Source organism: Symphalangus syndactylus, chromosome 17 (genome assembly GCF_028878055.3).
Source record: "Symphalangus syndactylus isolate Jambi chromosome 17, NHGRI_mSymSyn1-v2.1_pri, whole genome shotgun sequence".
Classification (NCBI taxonomy): domain Eukaryota; kingdom Metazoa; phylum Chordata; class Mammalia; order Primates; family Hylobatidae; genus Symphalangus; species Symphalangus syndactylus.
Genome location: NC_072439.2, coordinates 62428386 through 62445505, shown reverse-complemented (window position 1 = coordinate 62445505; position 17120 = coordinate 62428386). Strand labels below are relative to the sequence as shown.

At 37.3% G+C, this 17120-nt stretch overlaps 2 protein-coding genes across 7 annotated transcripts in view; one reads left to right on the top strand and one right to left on the bottom strand.

Annotated features, from left to right (window-relative positions):
* Nucleotides 1-14249, bottom strand: part of SMC4 (structural maintenance of chromosomes 4) — a 35491-nt gene extending 21242 nt beyond the window's left edge. The window contains exons 1-8 of one of the 4 annotated variants that reach the window (XM_063620370.1): nt 14099-14249; nt 12827-12967; nt 11707-11885; nt 10887-11078; nt 9232-9408; nt 1639-1803; nt 1271-1398; nt 133-273 (exon numbers count right to left, since the gene is read on the bottom strand). In XM_063620370.1, coding sequence (XP_063476440.1) covers nt 133-273; nt 1271-1398; nt 1639-1803; nt 9232-9408; nt 10887-11078; nt 11707-11885; nt 12827-12962 — 1118 coding nt within the window. In that variant the 5' untranslated portion in view covers nt 12963-12967; nt 14099-14249. Of the gene's footprint in view, nt 1-132; nt 274-1270; nt 1399-1638; nt 1804-9231; nt 9409-10886; nt 11079-11706; nt 11886-12826; nt 12968-14032 lie in introns of all 4 variants that reach the window. The other 3 variants (XM_063620369.1, XM_063620371.1, XM_063620372.1) reach the window with 3 other exon arrangements.
* The window catches only part of IFT80 (intraflagellar transport 80), a 154167-nt gene continuing 151289 nt past the window's right edge, over nt 14243-17120 (top strand). For 2 of the 3 annotated variants that reach the window (XM_063620375.1, XM_063620373.1), the window contains exon 1: nt 14530-14738. The gene's annotated coding sequence lies outside the window, so the exon portion shown is untranslated. Of the gene's footprint in view, nt 14380-14529; nt 14739-17120 lie in introns of those variants that run through there. The other variant, XM_063620374.1, reaches the window with a different exon arrangement.

Sequence of the window (17120 nt, the reverse complement as noted above, 5' to 3'; positions counted from 1 at the left end):
TGCTAAGGCGGCCACCACTTGATATGCTGGCAAATGTCTTACACTCATAATGTGCTAGCAATAACTTTATATATAAATACACATGTAATAAAATTATCTAAATACTTTTAGTACTTCCCAAAATATTATTACTTTTCTGTATCTTTTACATCTTTATTCTTAGCTTTCATTTCATTTGATAGTATATTGCTCTTCTCATTAATTTCTTTGGTATCTTCATGAATTTTTTCCTTTTGAGTTTCCATTTCAGCAATTCGTTTCTGCAAATCATAACTAGAGGGAGGAAAAAAAAAAGAAATTGAAACTCCTAAAATACCATTTCTAAAACTGTATAACAATTTTAGTAAAATTAACTGTTTCTAAAATATTAACTAGTCAATATATGACTACCTAGGCTATGAGGGGAAAATTCCCCTGGGTCAAAGCTAGAATTTAGGAACAAAAATCGGTTTCATTGTACCAATGCAGTGGCTGACGCCTGTAATCCCAGCACTTTAGGAGGCTGAGGCAGGCAAACTGCCTGAACCCAGAAGTTTGAGACCAGCTTCAGCAACATGGCAAAACCCCATCTCTACCAAAAAAAAATAAAAACAAAAAAATCCCAGCAACAATAATAACAATAATAATTAGCCAGGTGTGTTGGTGTGCGCCCTGTAGTCCTAGCTACTCATGAAGTGGAGGTGGGAGGATCAACTGAGTCCGGAAGGTTGAGATTGCAGTGAGCCGTGATCACACACTGCACTCCACCCTGGGTGAAAGAGCCCCCGTCTCAAAAAACAGTTCATTGTAAGCTGAAAAAAATCAGATCTGCTATTACACGAATTTTAAAAAGTGCACATGTAAAAGGATTGAGTATGGTAATAAATACCTGTGAACCCACCTCCCAACTTAAAGCAGGATACTAAAAAGTCAACTTCAATGAATTGATAAATATGCCTAATTTAATAAATTCAACCCTGGTGATCAATGGGGTGACAGGTGTCACAGCCAGATAGTCCTCACATTGGATATATTCACCACATAATTTCTTTTTTTGTAGAGATGGGGTCTTGCTATGTTGCCCAGGCTGGTCTTGAACTCCCAGCCTCAAGTGATCCTCCTGCCTTAGCCTCCCAAAGTGCTGGAATTACAGGCATGAGCTAACACATCCAGTCACACAAAACAATGTTTAGAGATATTTTTTCAGTTCAGTCTTCATGTTTATCTAGGAAAAGGGCTTTGACTTAATGGTTAAAAACTAATATAAAAATTGATAAATCAAGGCACTTACATGTAATATTGACAAACATGATTCTTTTTTCTAAATATTTCATTTTCCAAGGTAAGAAATTCGATAGCTATGTTTTTCTCTCCTTCTAAGGCATCCTTTTCCTTTTCCACCATCTTTACCCTGTTTAACTATAGAAATTAAAAGTTTAAAGACTGAATACACACTTCATATGTACAATATGAACTTAAAATACGCAAACATTAGATAAAAACAAATAAGGAGAATGTTCATCTTAAATGTTAACATATAAATTTCAATATAACATTTCTTCATTATGAAGTATTATAATATGAATATCTAACTTAGTATAATTTGTTAAATCATAAATGAAACATTCTCATTTACAATGAAGTCTACAGAAGATTCACCTTCTCTCCTCTGTGTTCATTTAATATTTCAACTCTCCGACACAAAACTTTAATAGGTTCATTTAGCCGTCCACAACCAATTATATCTTCTAAATATTCAAGCATACCCTCATCGTGTTCAGTCTGGCCTTTTGGTTTCATCATAGCAATTTGTTCAACTTCGCCCTTTAAAAAAAGTCATATTTCATACTCACTGTATATGTTTAGCTAAATCAATCTTAAGTGAGAATTGGGAGCAGTTAAATAACAAAGCCAAGAGTAATAAACATCTAAATAATGTACAGTTAGTAGTGCAACAATAAGGTATAAATAAAAATGTTATTTTCACTGCTATTCCTAGAGTTTTAATTTTATATAGGGAGATACGAAACATGAATTTATATTCCCTTAGATAAATCCTTATAAAAGTGTAATATACACCCACTTACACACACTCATTGCCCCATCTAGAATGTTCAATATAAGTAAATAAAACTTGTTTCTTTAAGTAAAATTTAGGAAAGCATTCACTTAATCTGCAATCTGATTATAGTGGCAACATTATCAATTGTTAATAACACAATTGAAGCTCCTGTTCTAAAATAAAGAATTTTCAAAAACACTTGCATGGTTAAACTGTGCTAGGAACCCTGCCCCAAAGTAGTATTACCAACTTTCTCTACAAACATGGATTTTAGGAGTTCCTGAACAAGTAATAGGTTTCAAAAGTAGTCAAAAACTTAAATGTTCAGTTTTCTAAAAACAAGAGCCTTCGACAGAAAAGGATATTACCTATTTCTCATGGTAATAACAGAAATCAAACAGACCACCTTGACTAGAGAAAACTAATGGTAACATCAGAAAACTTTTAGTTTGTAATCACTAATATAACAACTTTGAACTGTAATTAAAATCTTAGATTAACTTTACATATTTGCATTTATGCAGTTTAATTATGAAAAGAGAAAAAAAAATCCATAATAAGTAACTATCAAGGGTGACTGCCAGGCAGCCATTTAGTTTGATGGTGGAGAGAAAGTTGTGTCTGAGTATGTTCAGGCCAAATGCTGCTACTTTATAGAAGTAGCTTGTTTGTACTCTAGACTATTACAATGGAAGAACAGGTACAGGCAAATGAAAAAAGATATACCTCTTATTTTCAGCAAAATAGCTAAGATGAAAAAAGTCAACAAAAACAATTACACATTAAAAATATTTTGTTTTTTTAATTTAATTTTATTAATTTAAATATCTTAGTGATTCCCATTTCGTAAGTGAATACAGGTGAACCTTAAAAATGTGGGGTAAGGCCGGGCGCGGTGGCTCACGCTTGTAATCCCAGCACTTTGGGAGGCCGAGGCGGGCGGATCACGAGGTCAAGAGATCGAGACCAAGGTGAAACCCCGTCTCTACTAAAAATACAAAAAATTAGCCGGGCGTGGTGGCGCACGCCTGTAGTCCCAGCTACTCGGAGAGGCTGAGGCAGGAGAATGGCGTGAACCCGGGAGGCGGAGCTTGCAGTGAGCCGAGATCGCGCCACTACACTCCAGCCTGGGTGAAAGAGCGAGACTCCGTCTCAAAAAAAAAAAAAAAAAATGTGGGGTAAAACTTACTAATGAGAGCATCATATTCACCAAAAGCCTCAACAAAAAAAGTAGACAATTTAATAACAGTGGACAAAACAACTTATTTGAAAATCTACTCATTAAGGCATAATTTTACTTGTATACATCACTTTTCAATACTTTTGACAGTCTATAAGCACAATGATTATCAAACAAAGTAAAACTGCTACCCCAAAAGTTATTTTCCATAACATTCATTATATTATGTATGAATCGGTAAGTTAAGTGAAAATATGTAGATATTTATATAAAGTATTTTATTCTACTCTCAACTTTTAGTTCTCTCTAAATGTTTGCAGCAATAGTTTAAGTTTTAGACAGGATTGAACCCTGGAAAAATGCCCAAACCTTTGGATTACACAGGATGAATGTTAAGTCACTGAGGAAGCCAAGAGTCTCATTCAAAGTTTGTCTCTACGTAAGGTTTATGAACAGTGGCACTACTGACATTTTGGGCTGGATATTCTTTGTTGTGGTGAGCTATGCTGGACATTGTAAGATGCTTTAATAGCATTTCTAACCTTTACCCACTAGATGCCAGTAGCATCCCCCCTTCTACCTAGCTGTAACAACCAAAACTGTCTTCAGACGTTACTGAATGTCCTATGGGAAGGGGGGGCAGAATTACTGTCAGCTGAGAACCACTGATCTAGAGGCTGCAGTTTGTTTGTTCACTCATTTATTATTTTTTTGAGACAGGGTCTTGTTCTATCACCTAAGCTGGAGTACAGTGGTGTAGTCTCAGCTCACTGCAGCCTTGACCTTCCAGACTCAAGCAATCCGCCCACCTCAGTGTCCCAAGTAGCCGGGACTACAAATGCACACCACCATACCCAGCTAATCTTTAGAAAAAAAATTTTTTTTTTGTACAGATGGTGGTCCCTCTATGTTGCCCAGGCTGGTCTCGAACTCCTGGACTCAAGAGATCCTTTTGCCTCAGCCTCCCAAAATGCTGGGATTAAGGGCATGAACCACCATGCCTAGTCTAGAAGTTGTAGTTTAAATCCTGTGGGTTAGTGTTTATCATCCAAATAACAAACAATATCTGACAATTAATATTCTACCCAATTCAAGGAGAACATCTGAACACTTAAGAAAACGAAAAACCATCCCAAAAGAACTTACATTTGAGTCAAATAGCCATAATGTATTATTTAAGTATACATTTTTCAGATAGCTAAAAGGTGGGATTCAGTGTAACAGTTTACGCTGAAAAAAAATATTCCTTAAAAACATCGTATTTCTCCTGGCAAATTACTTATTGAAGAGAGAGAGTACAGCTATTAAGAAACAGCTTAGCTTTGGGTAAATAACAATGGTTGCTTATTTTTGGTTGTTTGTTCCTCTCTCTCCAAATAAAATGAAAGATACAGCTATGATTTCCTCTAATAGAGTTGAACATTTTTTTTTAAAAGGCAGGATATTTACAAAGCAAAATAGTTACATCTCAAATCCTATATAACATTCAGTCTTAAGATTATTACACTGTATTGTTCTTTTTTAAGCCAGTTACCATACTATCAGATTAGCATTATTGAATCAACAGGCTATTAACAGGCCTTTACTTGTCCTTTGACTATTAAGACTACTGTGGTATTACAATGACAACCTGGGACTTTTCTTGTTGCTCTGTTCTTTGATGTCCTTTGCCTGCTCTACCACTTGCTACCATTTCCTTTCTTCCTCCTTCTTCCATTTGGGCCATCTCCTATGTAATCTATAGACTGACAGTCTGTGCCTAAAGGATTCCTCCTTATTTCTTCAGAAAACTTACATAACTTGTGTAAAATTATAGAATATAGTCCCTTTAGGGCACTAAGCTCAATATATTTCCGAAATAATTTTAAAACATCAACCTGAATTTAAAGTCATATCAAGGTTCAATCCAAATCACAAATAGTGACTGGCACAATCACAGACAAAAAGTGTTTCAAGTTGCTACAATACTATTATCTGACGCTGATAAAGTTTCATATGTTCCCAGTGTTCTCTATTTGCTGTATCTTAAAGCATATGAAACAAGGTCTCAAATGCTTTTTTCCCACCACTGTTATCTTAATTTATGGAATAGTTTCTTGAGTGGCAAACAAGGATATTATGATCCAGTTATACCATTCTTTGAGAATGAATTTACGAAATACAGCTTAGAAATCTAAGAGGAATGAATAGGTGTGATGTCCTTTATCCTTATTCAAATGTAATTCAAATTTTAGCAAGCATAAACTACAGAAAACTCAAACAGTACATAGCTATAACAAAGTTTTGTTGTCCTAGTAAGGCCTCAATTATTCTTCTCTTTATTTTTACTTGTAATTACTATGAAGGAGGGTTTCAATCATTCTTACAGCAAATATGGGTGTTTGCATAAAAATTAAACAGCCTAAAATTACTGGGTTTAAGTTTTTATCTTGATCATCTTTTTATTTTCTGTATCTTTTATTATACTATACTATAAATCAGTGTTCTTTATCTTCCTCTAATACATTTTACTCTGATTTGATCTTTGTAAGCTACCAGAGGCCAAGAAACTAAACCACCAAGGTTAGTATCTTTCTAAAATAAAACAGAAAGAGTAATCTGTTAGTAGTTGGACTTCTTGATATCTATTTCTGGTTGGTTAGAGGTAGCTTCCTTGCTGCTCTCCACCACCTCCACCCTAGTTGTGGATATTGAATCAGACACCTTTGGAAAACTGAGGTATTATTGTAAAAACTAAAAATTTCTTTTGATATTATAGCATAGGCTCATTTCTACAGACTAAGAGACTAGAACCCAAGTACTTTACGTGACAAGCTTAAGTAAGAGAAGTACATTGGAAAAAAGAACAGATGGGTAGGCAACAACTCAGACCTAGGTTAATTAAATCTCCAAATTACAAAATAATTAAAAAAAAAAAAAAAAAAGAACTTGGCTATTATTTATTTATTTAGAGACAAAGTCTGTCACCCAGGCTGGAGTGCAGTGGTACGATGTTGGCTCACTGCAACCTCTGCCTCCTGGGTTCAAGCAGTCCTCCCACCTCAGCCTCCTGAGTAGCTGGGACTATAGGGGTGTGTCACCATGCCCAGCTAATTTTTGTATTTTCTGTAGAGACATAGTTTCACCATGTTGCCTAGGCTGGTCTCAACTCCTGGGCTCAAGTGATCTGCCTGCCTCAGCCTTCCAAAGTGCTGGGATTATAGGCGTGAGCTAACGCGCCCAGTCTGGTTCTTGTTTCAAACTTTAGATTTTGTAATATGAAGACAAAAGCATATGAAGTTGAAAACTTTGACAAAATTAAAGTTGTGCTAATAGTTGTAGCTTTTGAGTTTACAAAAATATTCCTGAGGCATCAATCATTAATACAACTTTTTAGTAAAAACATTAACCATTCTTCTACCCCTGAATGTAGCAAAAGCACCCCTAATTTACAAGTCATAGTTACCCAAGAAATGCTCTACAGAGCTAACAGAACTCTACTTGTATGGACTTACAATGGGACCGAGGCTCCCAAAGTAGGTATATATAAAAGAAAATGTACAATTATAAAAAACACAATGGTCAATCATAACAAACTTTCTGAGGTCATGTATGTGTCTTTAAGGACAAGAAACAAGGTTTAGCTATCTTACTATTACTTATAGCATTTTAGCATAGTGCCTTAATAGGAATTCATTTGAATGGCCAATTAATGAAATTTTTAATGAATTTAAGTAATAAAAATGTCTACTTGAAAAATTTGCTAAGTGAATATATTAACACTGAAAAATTTTACTCTTAGGAACTTCTTTTTAATCTCAAAAATAAATGTTTATTTTTACTAAATTTAGATTACTTTTGCTGTTAATCACTATTACGGGCCAAATAGTCTACATGTTTTATTCCAAGTAATAATTTAGGTCTTGGATGTTGATAACTACGGTGCTGTTTCCAATTTCTCAACCTCCCAAATCAGCTTTTAAGATAGATGTTATTCAGTAGGAGAGAAGGTAATAAAAATCACATTTTTACTTACCATCAAATGCTTTAAATTGCCACTTAGGCGTCTGAAATTTTCATAAGCGACTTAAAAAAAAAAAATCCATAGAAACCATGCCACTTTCCCTCAAAGTTTTAATTGGGTACTATTAGTTCTACCGTAGTCCAATCCCTGTTTCTTATTCCTAACAGGTGAGTTCCTAAGGTCCTTATCTGTAAATTTAATTGAGTCAAACTGAATCTGTTAACTTGGAACATTCACCTTGGTATTATTTGGGAAGAAATGTCTTTTAAACAATTGTAAAGATCACATAAAAAGGTTCAGATTATCATGTGGACAAATTGGCTTTAGTATCCCATATACTTCAGAAGCACAAATGTAATATAAATTTGACAATTTATAAATTAATTACTTGTTGGGACAATATTACATTAGCTTCCTTTATTAATGAATTATGTACAGAGATGCTGTAGAGAGAAAAAAATTATCCTTAGAAGGGTTAAAATGCAGTGTATTTTGATGAATCTTTGCATAAATGTGGAACTTTGATTATCCCAGGATGACGGTAAAAGAAGACTAAGCACAAGATAAACATAAGTACGATTTCCTGCAAATTGGTATCATCATCAAATTTAGTATTATACAGGGACATAACTTTTTATCCATTATTAACCAAACCAAGTCCTAGATTATGTAAGTCAATAAGACAGTTCAATTTGATTTTAAAAACACACAAAATCCTTTAATGCCACATTCTAACAATTCAAATCTTGTTTAGAAACATATCCGCAATTAATTTCCTCAACATTAATTTTTAAATAAGTTTAGGTTGAAGTATTGCAAATATACTGGTGCCTGGTAATAAAAGATACTTAAAAAGGTTATCCTAGAATGATACTGATTTACCTTGTATACTATGAATGTCTAAAAGTAATAATTTTTAAAAACAATCGAACAATAAAGACTAAAATGGAAACAGAGGCTAATATTTTATGTTTGTTATTAGGAACATTCAGTCACCCTAACAAAACTTTTAGCATCAAATCAAAATTCCTTACTTATTTCAGTCATTTCTGCATCACAAAATAGTTTTGCTTTTATTATTATGCTTTGGTGATTCTGGATAGAACACAGGAAAAGAAGACACCCTCGAATCAAACAGGAACTTGACAAAGCCATGGTTTTACCCTTATTTATTTATTTATTTATTTTTTTTTTTTCCGAAAAATTCTAAATTTTGAGGACAGGGAAAAAAAGGCGATTTTTCTTACCAAGCCATGCTGGTAGAATATACTTTTACTTAAAGAAAACAGGGTTTCTAATAAAAATCAGTTTGGCACAGGTACTTAATTTTTACATCTCTTTAAAAGGACTTGCTCTTTTAAACAGTTGTGATACTTAACAATGTAATATCAACGTTTCTTTCTTTCAGTAGTAGTGGTTCCACCAAGTAAGTCATTTTCAACAAAACAAAAACCAATTTCAGTAAAGGTTAAGTTAACCACCCAAAATGTTACAAAGATTAAATTAACTAGGTGCTTAGGTAAATCAAACACCAAGTATACAGATTTTTTCATTTTTTGGTTATATATCAGAAGAGATAACAAGAACAAAAATAAAGGAAAAGGATAGATTAAAAGATAATACATTTCATTTAAAATGTTACCTTAAAGAGAAATACAAACAATTGATAAAATAGTTGCTATGCCCCTGTCACACTAAAGCAGCACAGTAATATTGGTGTTTAATATCTATTTCACTACGCCAATATTTACGTGCTGCTAGAGTGGAACAAGTATGTCAGTTCATCCAAACAAAATGAACATCTGATGATGAAAACATAGTTTTGAATGAATTTCCTTAAATTTCTAGAGCAGCAAATAATGATTCGCATCTTGACTGTAGCATGTAAACCATGATGTGCTGCTACAGTACTTTAAGGCCTCAAAAATATAGGATTCATCCAACCTAGCTTTATAGAAAAAAAAGTAACAAGAATAAGAGAATCTTTGAAGTCTTTAATAAACTTACCTGTAAAATTAAAAATCTATTATGGTCCAAGTCAATTCCATGGCTTCGAAGAAGATTTCCAACATCCTTAAATGTCTTTTTCTTTCCACTTATGTGATAGACAGAAGTATTATCTCTGTAGGCCGTTCTGGATACATAGAAATTACTGTTAGGAATGACTTCATAATCATCCCCTTCCTGTTTTGAGGAAAAACAAAACCAGAAAACAATTGTTGGTATTAAGTCATAGGCCTACTTCAGAATTCACTCATTTCATACTGAAACTAATTCTATGGATTAAAAACTTCAATTGAACATGCACACAAACTGCCAGTAGTTCTCATTAATAACCCAACTTAGCAAAGAATTGATACTTTTCCATGCTGTTTTGGTCCCTTTCTCAAAGATCACAAAAATCAAGAAACCAAACCAACCAGCCAACGAAAAAACCCACCTCCAAACAAGCCTAAAAACGTTTATGATTGAGAAGAGGTACACAAGATTCCCACCATATCCAAAACCCACACAAATTATTAACATGTTGACAGATTAAAAAGCTGCAGCTTTTTAAAATGATGATTCAAAGAAAAAGGAAGGAAGGTAGTAACGGGGTGATACAGTTTAGTTTTTTTTGTGTGGGAGGGTAAAGAGTGTGCCATTAATTTAAAGTAAAAAGAATCACAAAGAAATAACAACTAAATTCTCTAGATTTTCTTTTAAACAGTTTTAAAAAAATCAATTGCAAATCTACTTTAACACTCACTTTCCCTTAACCTTAAAAGTTCTGTCATACTGAAGCAAAAGCTTCTAAAATTTAGATAAATCAAATGTAATTAATAGGCAATGGAATAAAATCTGATTTCCTGGCAATCTATTTCCCATCCCAACTTGTACAATAGAAAGCACAAAAGAAACCAAATTAAAATAGATGATTCTGTGTAATTAAAGTATGTATTTTTTTGTATTAAAAAAAAGGAAAACGAAATTCAAAAGCCAAATCACCTCCCAATTTCATTATGTAATTAGTTTTCTATATTGTTAGGTTCCATCGAGTCATTTTTGAACAATCAATTTCCTACATTAATTATTAAACAGAAGAGAAAAAGTCTCAACAGGTAAATAATCTAGACATTTTACCTATAGTTGTCTCTCCATTTCTAGAAAACAAACATTAGCTTGTCCTTCCTCCATTTCTAAAGGACTTAATTACAGCAGTAGTCAAACTGAAGCAAAGCTCTTTCATATCACAGATACTCAGGGGCCACTAACAGTAGAGTTAAAATGCACTGAAATAATGAAGATGGTAAAACCGGCCAACTGCTACATTTTCAAGTTTAGCCAATTTATTCTAACGCAATCAAAATATAACTTTAAAAATGAACTGAATATTTATAGTAAAATAATGCCTATTTAGTACTCAGGACCCTAAAACTGCTCAATGCTTTTATTCCAAAAAGGATTACTATGAACTATTTGTAATTCATTTCTTTAGCTAAAAAATTAGTATTTTAACAGGCACCACCACTCCCCCAAAATAAAATACGGTCAGAGGTAATGAAACCAATGCTTTCTGCTATAATTATATACAAACTTCTTAAAGCCAAAAATAAAATATGTAATGCATTTAAGTCCATTTTCCTTACTTGAACTTGCCAATAACAGTAAAAACCCCTTACCTTATCAATTATCTTTTGAAAATGAACTTCTACTGTACAACTCTGAATGTCCTTGTGTTCATCAGAATTATGTATTAATACTGAGAGTTTTTTAGATCTTATTTTTTGTGCTCGATAGCCAAACACAAAAAGCATAGAATCAATAACATTGGATTTGCCACTGCCATTTGGCCCGATAATACAGGAAAAGCGCTGCATTAAAAAAACAAAAACAAAACACGGAAAAGTTCATAAGGTCATGCTAATACTACTGATTTTAACTTAAACTGTTAGTTTTTTTACTTGCACTTAAAAACTGCCAGTATTTAAAAGTTCTCATTGCTAATCACAGGCATACAACTTGAGTTTTCTTACATCAAGTTCTCCTCTCTTAAAAGCTTCAACATTCAATAAGAATGCTCCAATTCTAACGCAGACGTTTTAGAAAACTCATTTTATAGTTAAATTATCTAAGGGTTCCAATGAAGGCTTTAAGAAAAAAAAAAATTATCCAAGGGAAAACACTCTTTCAAACAAAAACACACACCGACTCCATTCAACGGAAAACTTTATAGCTAGAGGTACCAAAGATAACCAGATAAACAAAAGATAATTTCAGTGTTAAAATCATATGAAACGTGTGTGTGTGTGTGTGTGTGTGTGTGTGTGTGTGTGTGTGTGTGTAGAGAGCGAGAGAGACAGAGAGAGAGAGAGAAAGACTATCAGGATAAATAAGCAGTGAATGAATTTTAGGAGTTACAAAACTGAAACATCTGGTAAAGACGTATTACCTTACAACAGTTATTTAAAAGTTATAAAATAGTTATTTCCATACAAATACCTTATGGAAAGGTCCCAGAATTTTCTCCCCAGCATAGGATTTGAAGTTCTGGTTTACAATATGAGTTATCATAAGCCGAGGAGCTCCAGCTTCATTGGTCATTGCTGGAGGCGGGGGAGGAGGAATGCTTTTCAAAATCTCTTCTAAACTTCTATTATCAAGTTCCTCACTTGCAGTCTCTAAGTCAGTGAAAGGAAAGGAAAAGGAAGGCAAACCGAGGGAAAAGCCTACATTAGTGCAATTAGTTCCCAGAACTAATGACTGCCCATCTTTAAAGTAGGGGATGGAGGGATGTTATTTATGAAACTTAGGAGTCTATATTTTCCACTTAAATATGTTATTATCTTAAACTCATGGGGGTGACTAAACCTTCAGCTTGGTTTTACTAAAAAAGAAATTATAGAAAGAAATGCCACCAGTCACAAAATTCTATACACCTACACCTCTTCAGAGTCAAAACATTACAGCATAGAGCAAATCTGGGAAAACCGTAACAAGCTATTTCCTGCTGTCTATCCTAAACAGGTTAAATCCTAAGGCTCTAGATCCAATTCTCCGTACCGCTGAGCACCTGGAACCTTCATTTTGGAAACTCATGAACTTCAGCGACACTGCCACAAGGGTTTAATAATGTCACCCAATTCCTGGACTCACAAAAGCTACAATGATTTCAAATAAATTATTGTCTTCTCTTTAAAGGCAATCTAAGACCACGGAGGTGAGATTAGGGTCAAGAAACTTTTCATCATGCTCACATAGTCATATTCACTTGTCTCCGGGAAAAAAGTCCACTTGCTCTCTTGATTGACCGTCTCCATTTTAGCGTAAATACAATAAAGATGTCTGTACCATTCCACAGGTCACAAACAAAAATTCACAACTGAACCCGTTTGCTCGCCCCCATCCCTTCCAGCGCCGTTACACCAAAATTGCACGGGAGTCCTATCTCAAAGTTGCCAAATGGCTTTCCTGAGCCTCTACCGGACCGACACCAGACCTTCAGACGTCAACCCCGCAGCCTCTAGCCCGCGCTCAACAACCCCAGCCAGCCTCCGGCTGGGCGAGTTTGCCTGCCAGTCCCCCAGCGCGCGTTCCTGCCGAGTCGCGGCGGGTCACTCACCTGCGGCGGTGGCTGGGCTCTCCGTGCGGCCGGACGGCGGCTCAGGCTCCGCGTCGCTGCTGGCGCCGTCAGGGAACGGCGGCGGCCCTTCCTCTCTGCGCCGGGCAGTGGAGGGCTGGGTACCTTTACGGGGCATGGTCGCTGGGGCCGGCGGACAGCGAGGACCAAGTCAGCCCGCGGGCCGCTACACAGCGTCCGCCCCACCCGGGGAAACCTCTGTCCACCGGCTTCCGAGAGCCCCGCTTAACACCCCGCTTAGAGGCAGCGGGACTTCGGGAAGGGAGCCATCGAAAGACACGAGTGGCAAGAAGGCAGAACTGGTTTCTTAACAAGACCTATGTAAGTGGGAAAAACTAGACGTGCCTGAGGATCAATCAACGATTGGGCAACTGCTTAGCATTTTTTTTTTTAAGGCTCTCCATTCGTCCGCCCATGGTATAAGCGTGTAATATTCGCTAACGCATTTCTAACCAAGGGACTCCCATACGCCAGCACTTCCGGACATTCCCACGCTCTCGGGGCCAGGGATGCAAGCGCACCGACGTGGAGAAACGAGTTCGTGTCAGGGTCTGGATCCCGTGGCTAGCAACTCTCTCTAGAGCGGTGAGGACTAACTGGCGACTCGCCGCCCGCTTTCGTCTGCCCGCCCTTTAGCTCCTGGCGCCGTTGACGGCCAGGGGCATAACGAGGTCTCCCTCCTCTCTGCGGTCGGACCGCGAAGGGCGAAGGCTGGGACCAACCACTAGCAACTTCAAGTCGGACGCTGGCAGCGCTTGCTAATTTGGGGTGGCAAGAGTTTGTCTCTCCAGCTCCCAGGGCGGAGTCCCGTTGGACAGTAAACCATGAAAGGTCACCAGCGAAGGCTGAGCCCCGGTGACTAGTCCCTTGGCAAAAGAAAGAGGGGTAGGGGGAGACGCCCTTTCCCAGATAGAGACTAGGATTTTTTAAAGAAGAGATCTGCGAGGCTCGGGGCCTCCCCGAGACGTTTGAGTAGCTTGGCAAAGTGGCGCCCGGGAGCTGCGCGCGGGAGCCCGGGCCGCCGGGGAGCGGCCGAGGGGGGGAGGGGTGACAGCAAGAGAAATCTCCCAGCGGCAGCCTCAAGCCCGGACTTCGCCGCTCGGGCTCAAGGCCTCTATTTTCCAGGCGCTCGCGGACAAGGCAGGAAGTAAGAGCGTGACAACCTGACCAGGAAGAGAAGTACTTTACCTGCAGGACAGTCCACTCAGACCAAGGCTGGAGACGGTTCTGTAGTACCCACCTCCCCGCTCTTACCGGTGTTTCGGCTCCGGGTCCTTCACTCGAAAATGGCGCCTAAAATACAAACTCGAACGGAAATTCGTTACAAATGCGCGCAATGATTTGTGGGATCCACTAATTTGAAAAAAAGTGCGGCGATTATCACCGCCATCTTATGGTCGCTCCTGCGCATGCGCGAACTCCTGGCGGGACCTACGCAGAAGTTTCTACTAAGTGAAAAGGAAGAGCGAGGGATTGTTTTCTCTGTGGTCTACAGCAGCAGCACTATTATTAAAAATATTTGGAAAGACAACGTGGTAAGTTTTGAAAGATGTTTTTAAAAACGGTAGGGTTCCGCTCACAGCTGGAGGAAGGGCTCAGTGGTCCAGAAACGCCTCTTCAGAAGAGGGCGGGCTCGCCGAGAGGCGGGGTCTCGGGCCCACTCGGATGACGTGCAGCGTAGAAGTATCGCGGGAAGAGGAAGGGAGGGTAACTCTTAGAAGTCACTATGGTGACGGGGAGGTCGGGAGGCTTGTTGGTAACTGGTACCAAGTATTTGAGAGCAATCGCCACCGCTTTCCTGGAACTTGAGGTAAATCTCTTCACCTCTGGACCTGGTGAGAAAAGAGTTTGGAAGTTGTAGCCGTCACTGGATCCCATCTTTCCTGTTTTGAAGGTGTGTGCTTCGTGGAGCATCATTTTCTGTCTCTCTGGCGGCAGCGGGGCTCTGGGTGTAGCTTTTGGGATGCGAAGGAGGAAGCCCTGAATTTGAAGGGAGTAGAGAGACAACTAGAACAAGACCTGGATTAGTGATAGCTTAGTCCACATGTGAATAGCGCAATAACGATTTTCGAGTTACTAGTTTTTAGATCATTGGTGTTACTAGTGAAAGGTTTCGGACTTTTAAAATAATTTGACTAAAAGGCTCTTTAATGGAAAAAACGACTCGCCAGTGTTCTGGTTATTTTTATGAGGAAATTATCGACCAGCAAATATTCCCTAAGTAGTGTTTGTATACATTGCACTGGATGAGGCATAATTAGGATTAGTAAGCAAGTTTGGCAATTCCTGTTCCCCGAGAACTTAGTTTTAGTGGATTTTTAACCTGAGGTCTGTGGATCTGGTGGTAGGTGATTGGGCTTCAGAGTTCATAACTCGCCTGACATTGTATACATAATTCTATGTGCATTTTTCTGGGAAGTTAGTTTTCCTACAACTTTATAATCAGAATCTCATACTTGCTCCTAATTCCCTACATTGTTAAAGAGCCACCGGCTAATTTGACTATCTCCAGTATTCATGCAACAACTCTTAAGTACTTGACATTGAGAACTACTAGCCTCCTTTTTTTTTCTTTAACTTTTGCTTACTTAGGGTCTGGCATGTTAAATCACCAATAAATCTGCCTTTTGAATGAATTTACATTATCACTCTAAATATATTACGGTTCTTCCCTCGAAGAGCATGAAGTCAGATTCAGTGATTCTCAAAAAGGTATGGAGAGCCACCCCCCTCCCAACCAATTGTAAGAATTTGGTGAGGTTGGGAGACTGGTGTGTTTTGAATAAGCATAGACTCAATATCGTGATATATCTTTATGTTTGAAGTTAAAAACTAATTATTGTTTTCATGAAACAAACTACAGAAAATAAAGCTTAATGAAAAAAGTTTTTTGGCTGGTAAGCATACCAAGAAGATACAAGGATTAACTTTGAGGGCTTCTGGAATTTTTGCATTTCCAAAGGTTGTAAAACACTACAAAACGTGAGTTGGAGAAGTATCAACTATGCGGATCACCTGAGGTTGGGAGTTCGAGACCAGCCTGACCAACATGGAGAAACCCCGTCTCTACTAAAAATAAAAAATTAGCAGGGCATGATGGCACATGCCTGTAATCCCAGCTACTAGGGAGGCTGAGGCAGGAGAATCTCTTGAACGCGGGAGGCGGAGGTTGCGGTGAGCTGAGATAGTGCCATTGCACTCCAGCCTGGGAACAAGAGCGAAACTGCGTCTCAAAAAAAAAAAAAAAAGTATAGACCAAATTGAGTGGTGTATTTGGGGGAACAGAGCACAATGTAGTGGAAAGATGTAATATAGAAAACAGAATCCCAAGTTCCATCATTTTTTAGGTATATGCTTGACAGTTTCCTCACTTTGTCAATCTTGAGAGTATTTATTTATGAAACTAGCATATAATACCTGTCTCATCATACTGTTTATGATTGTTCATCTAGCACATATTCCATAAGGATTTGATTTTGCTGTGTTTATGACATTGAACTTACTAAAGTATGCTAAGGGTGAATAATGGGATATCAACTTAGAGGAAGGGTAGCTCCTGAAGGATCTTGAAAACCAAGTCAAGGATGTTAGATATGATATGGAGGAAACAGCTTTTAGAACAATTCTGAGCCAAGGAATGACTTAGTAAATGTAGGAAGAATAATTAACAGTAGTTACATGGGGTATGTTAAAGGGGAAAGAAACTGAGATCAGTCTAGGCTTTAGTTAAGATTGTTACTATATAACAATAAGTGAGAAGTGCCTAAGTAGGATGGAAAAAAATCTGGAGTCATTTTGGGGAAAAAATCTATAGCTTTTGTAGATTGTGATGGTTCAGAGTATAAACCCTTGAAGTCAGTCATATACTATTCTTTGTGTATCCTTGAATTAGTGATAAGGTATAGGAAGAATGATAAGTCACAGAAAATATAGTTTTGATAAATAAACTGACTGATGGCCTTAAATTTAATTGAACCCAACCATTGCCCACTCAGAAAACTATTTTGAAAAGGGGCATAAACCAGGTTGTATAATGAGAAAACAACAAACAGCTACAGAGTAGACTTAAATCTGGAGATTTATATATACCACAAAAATAAGACATTCAGAATAAGTATAAATTTTGAGAAGATACTAGAGTCACAAGAAATAAAGACTTTTGGTTGATTGTTGCCAATATTTTGGACATGTCTTATGAAATTAACAGAGTTTAATTACAAAGAGAAGCTGGCCTACCTGGAAAAGACTGAGTTACAATCATTTTGGAAAGTATTGC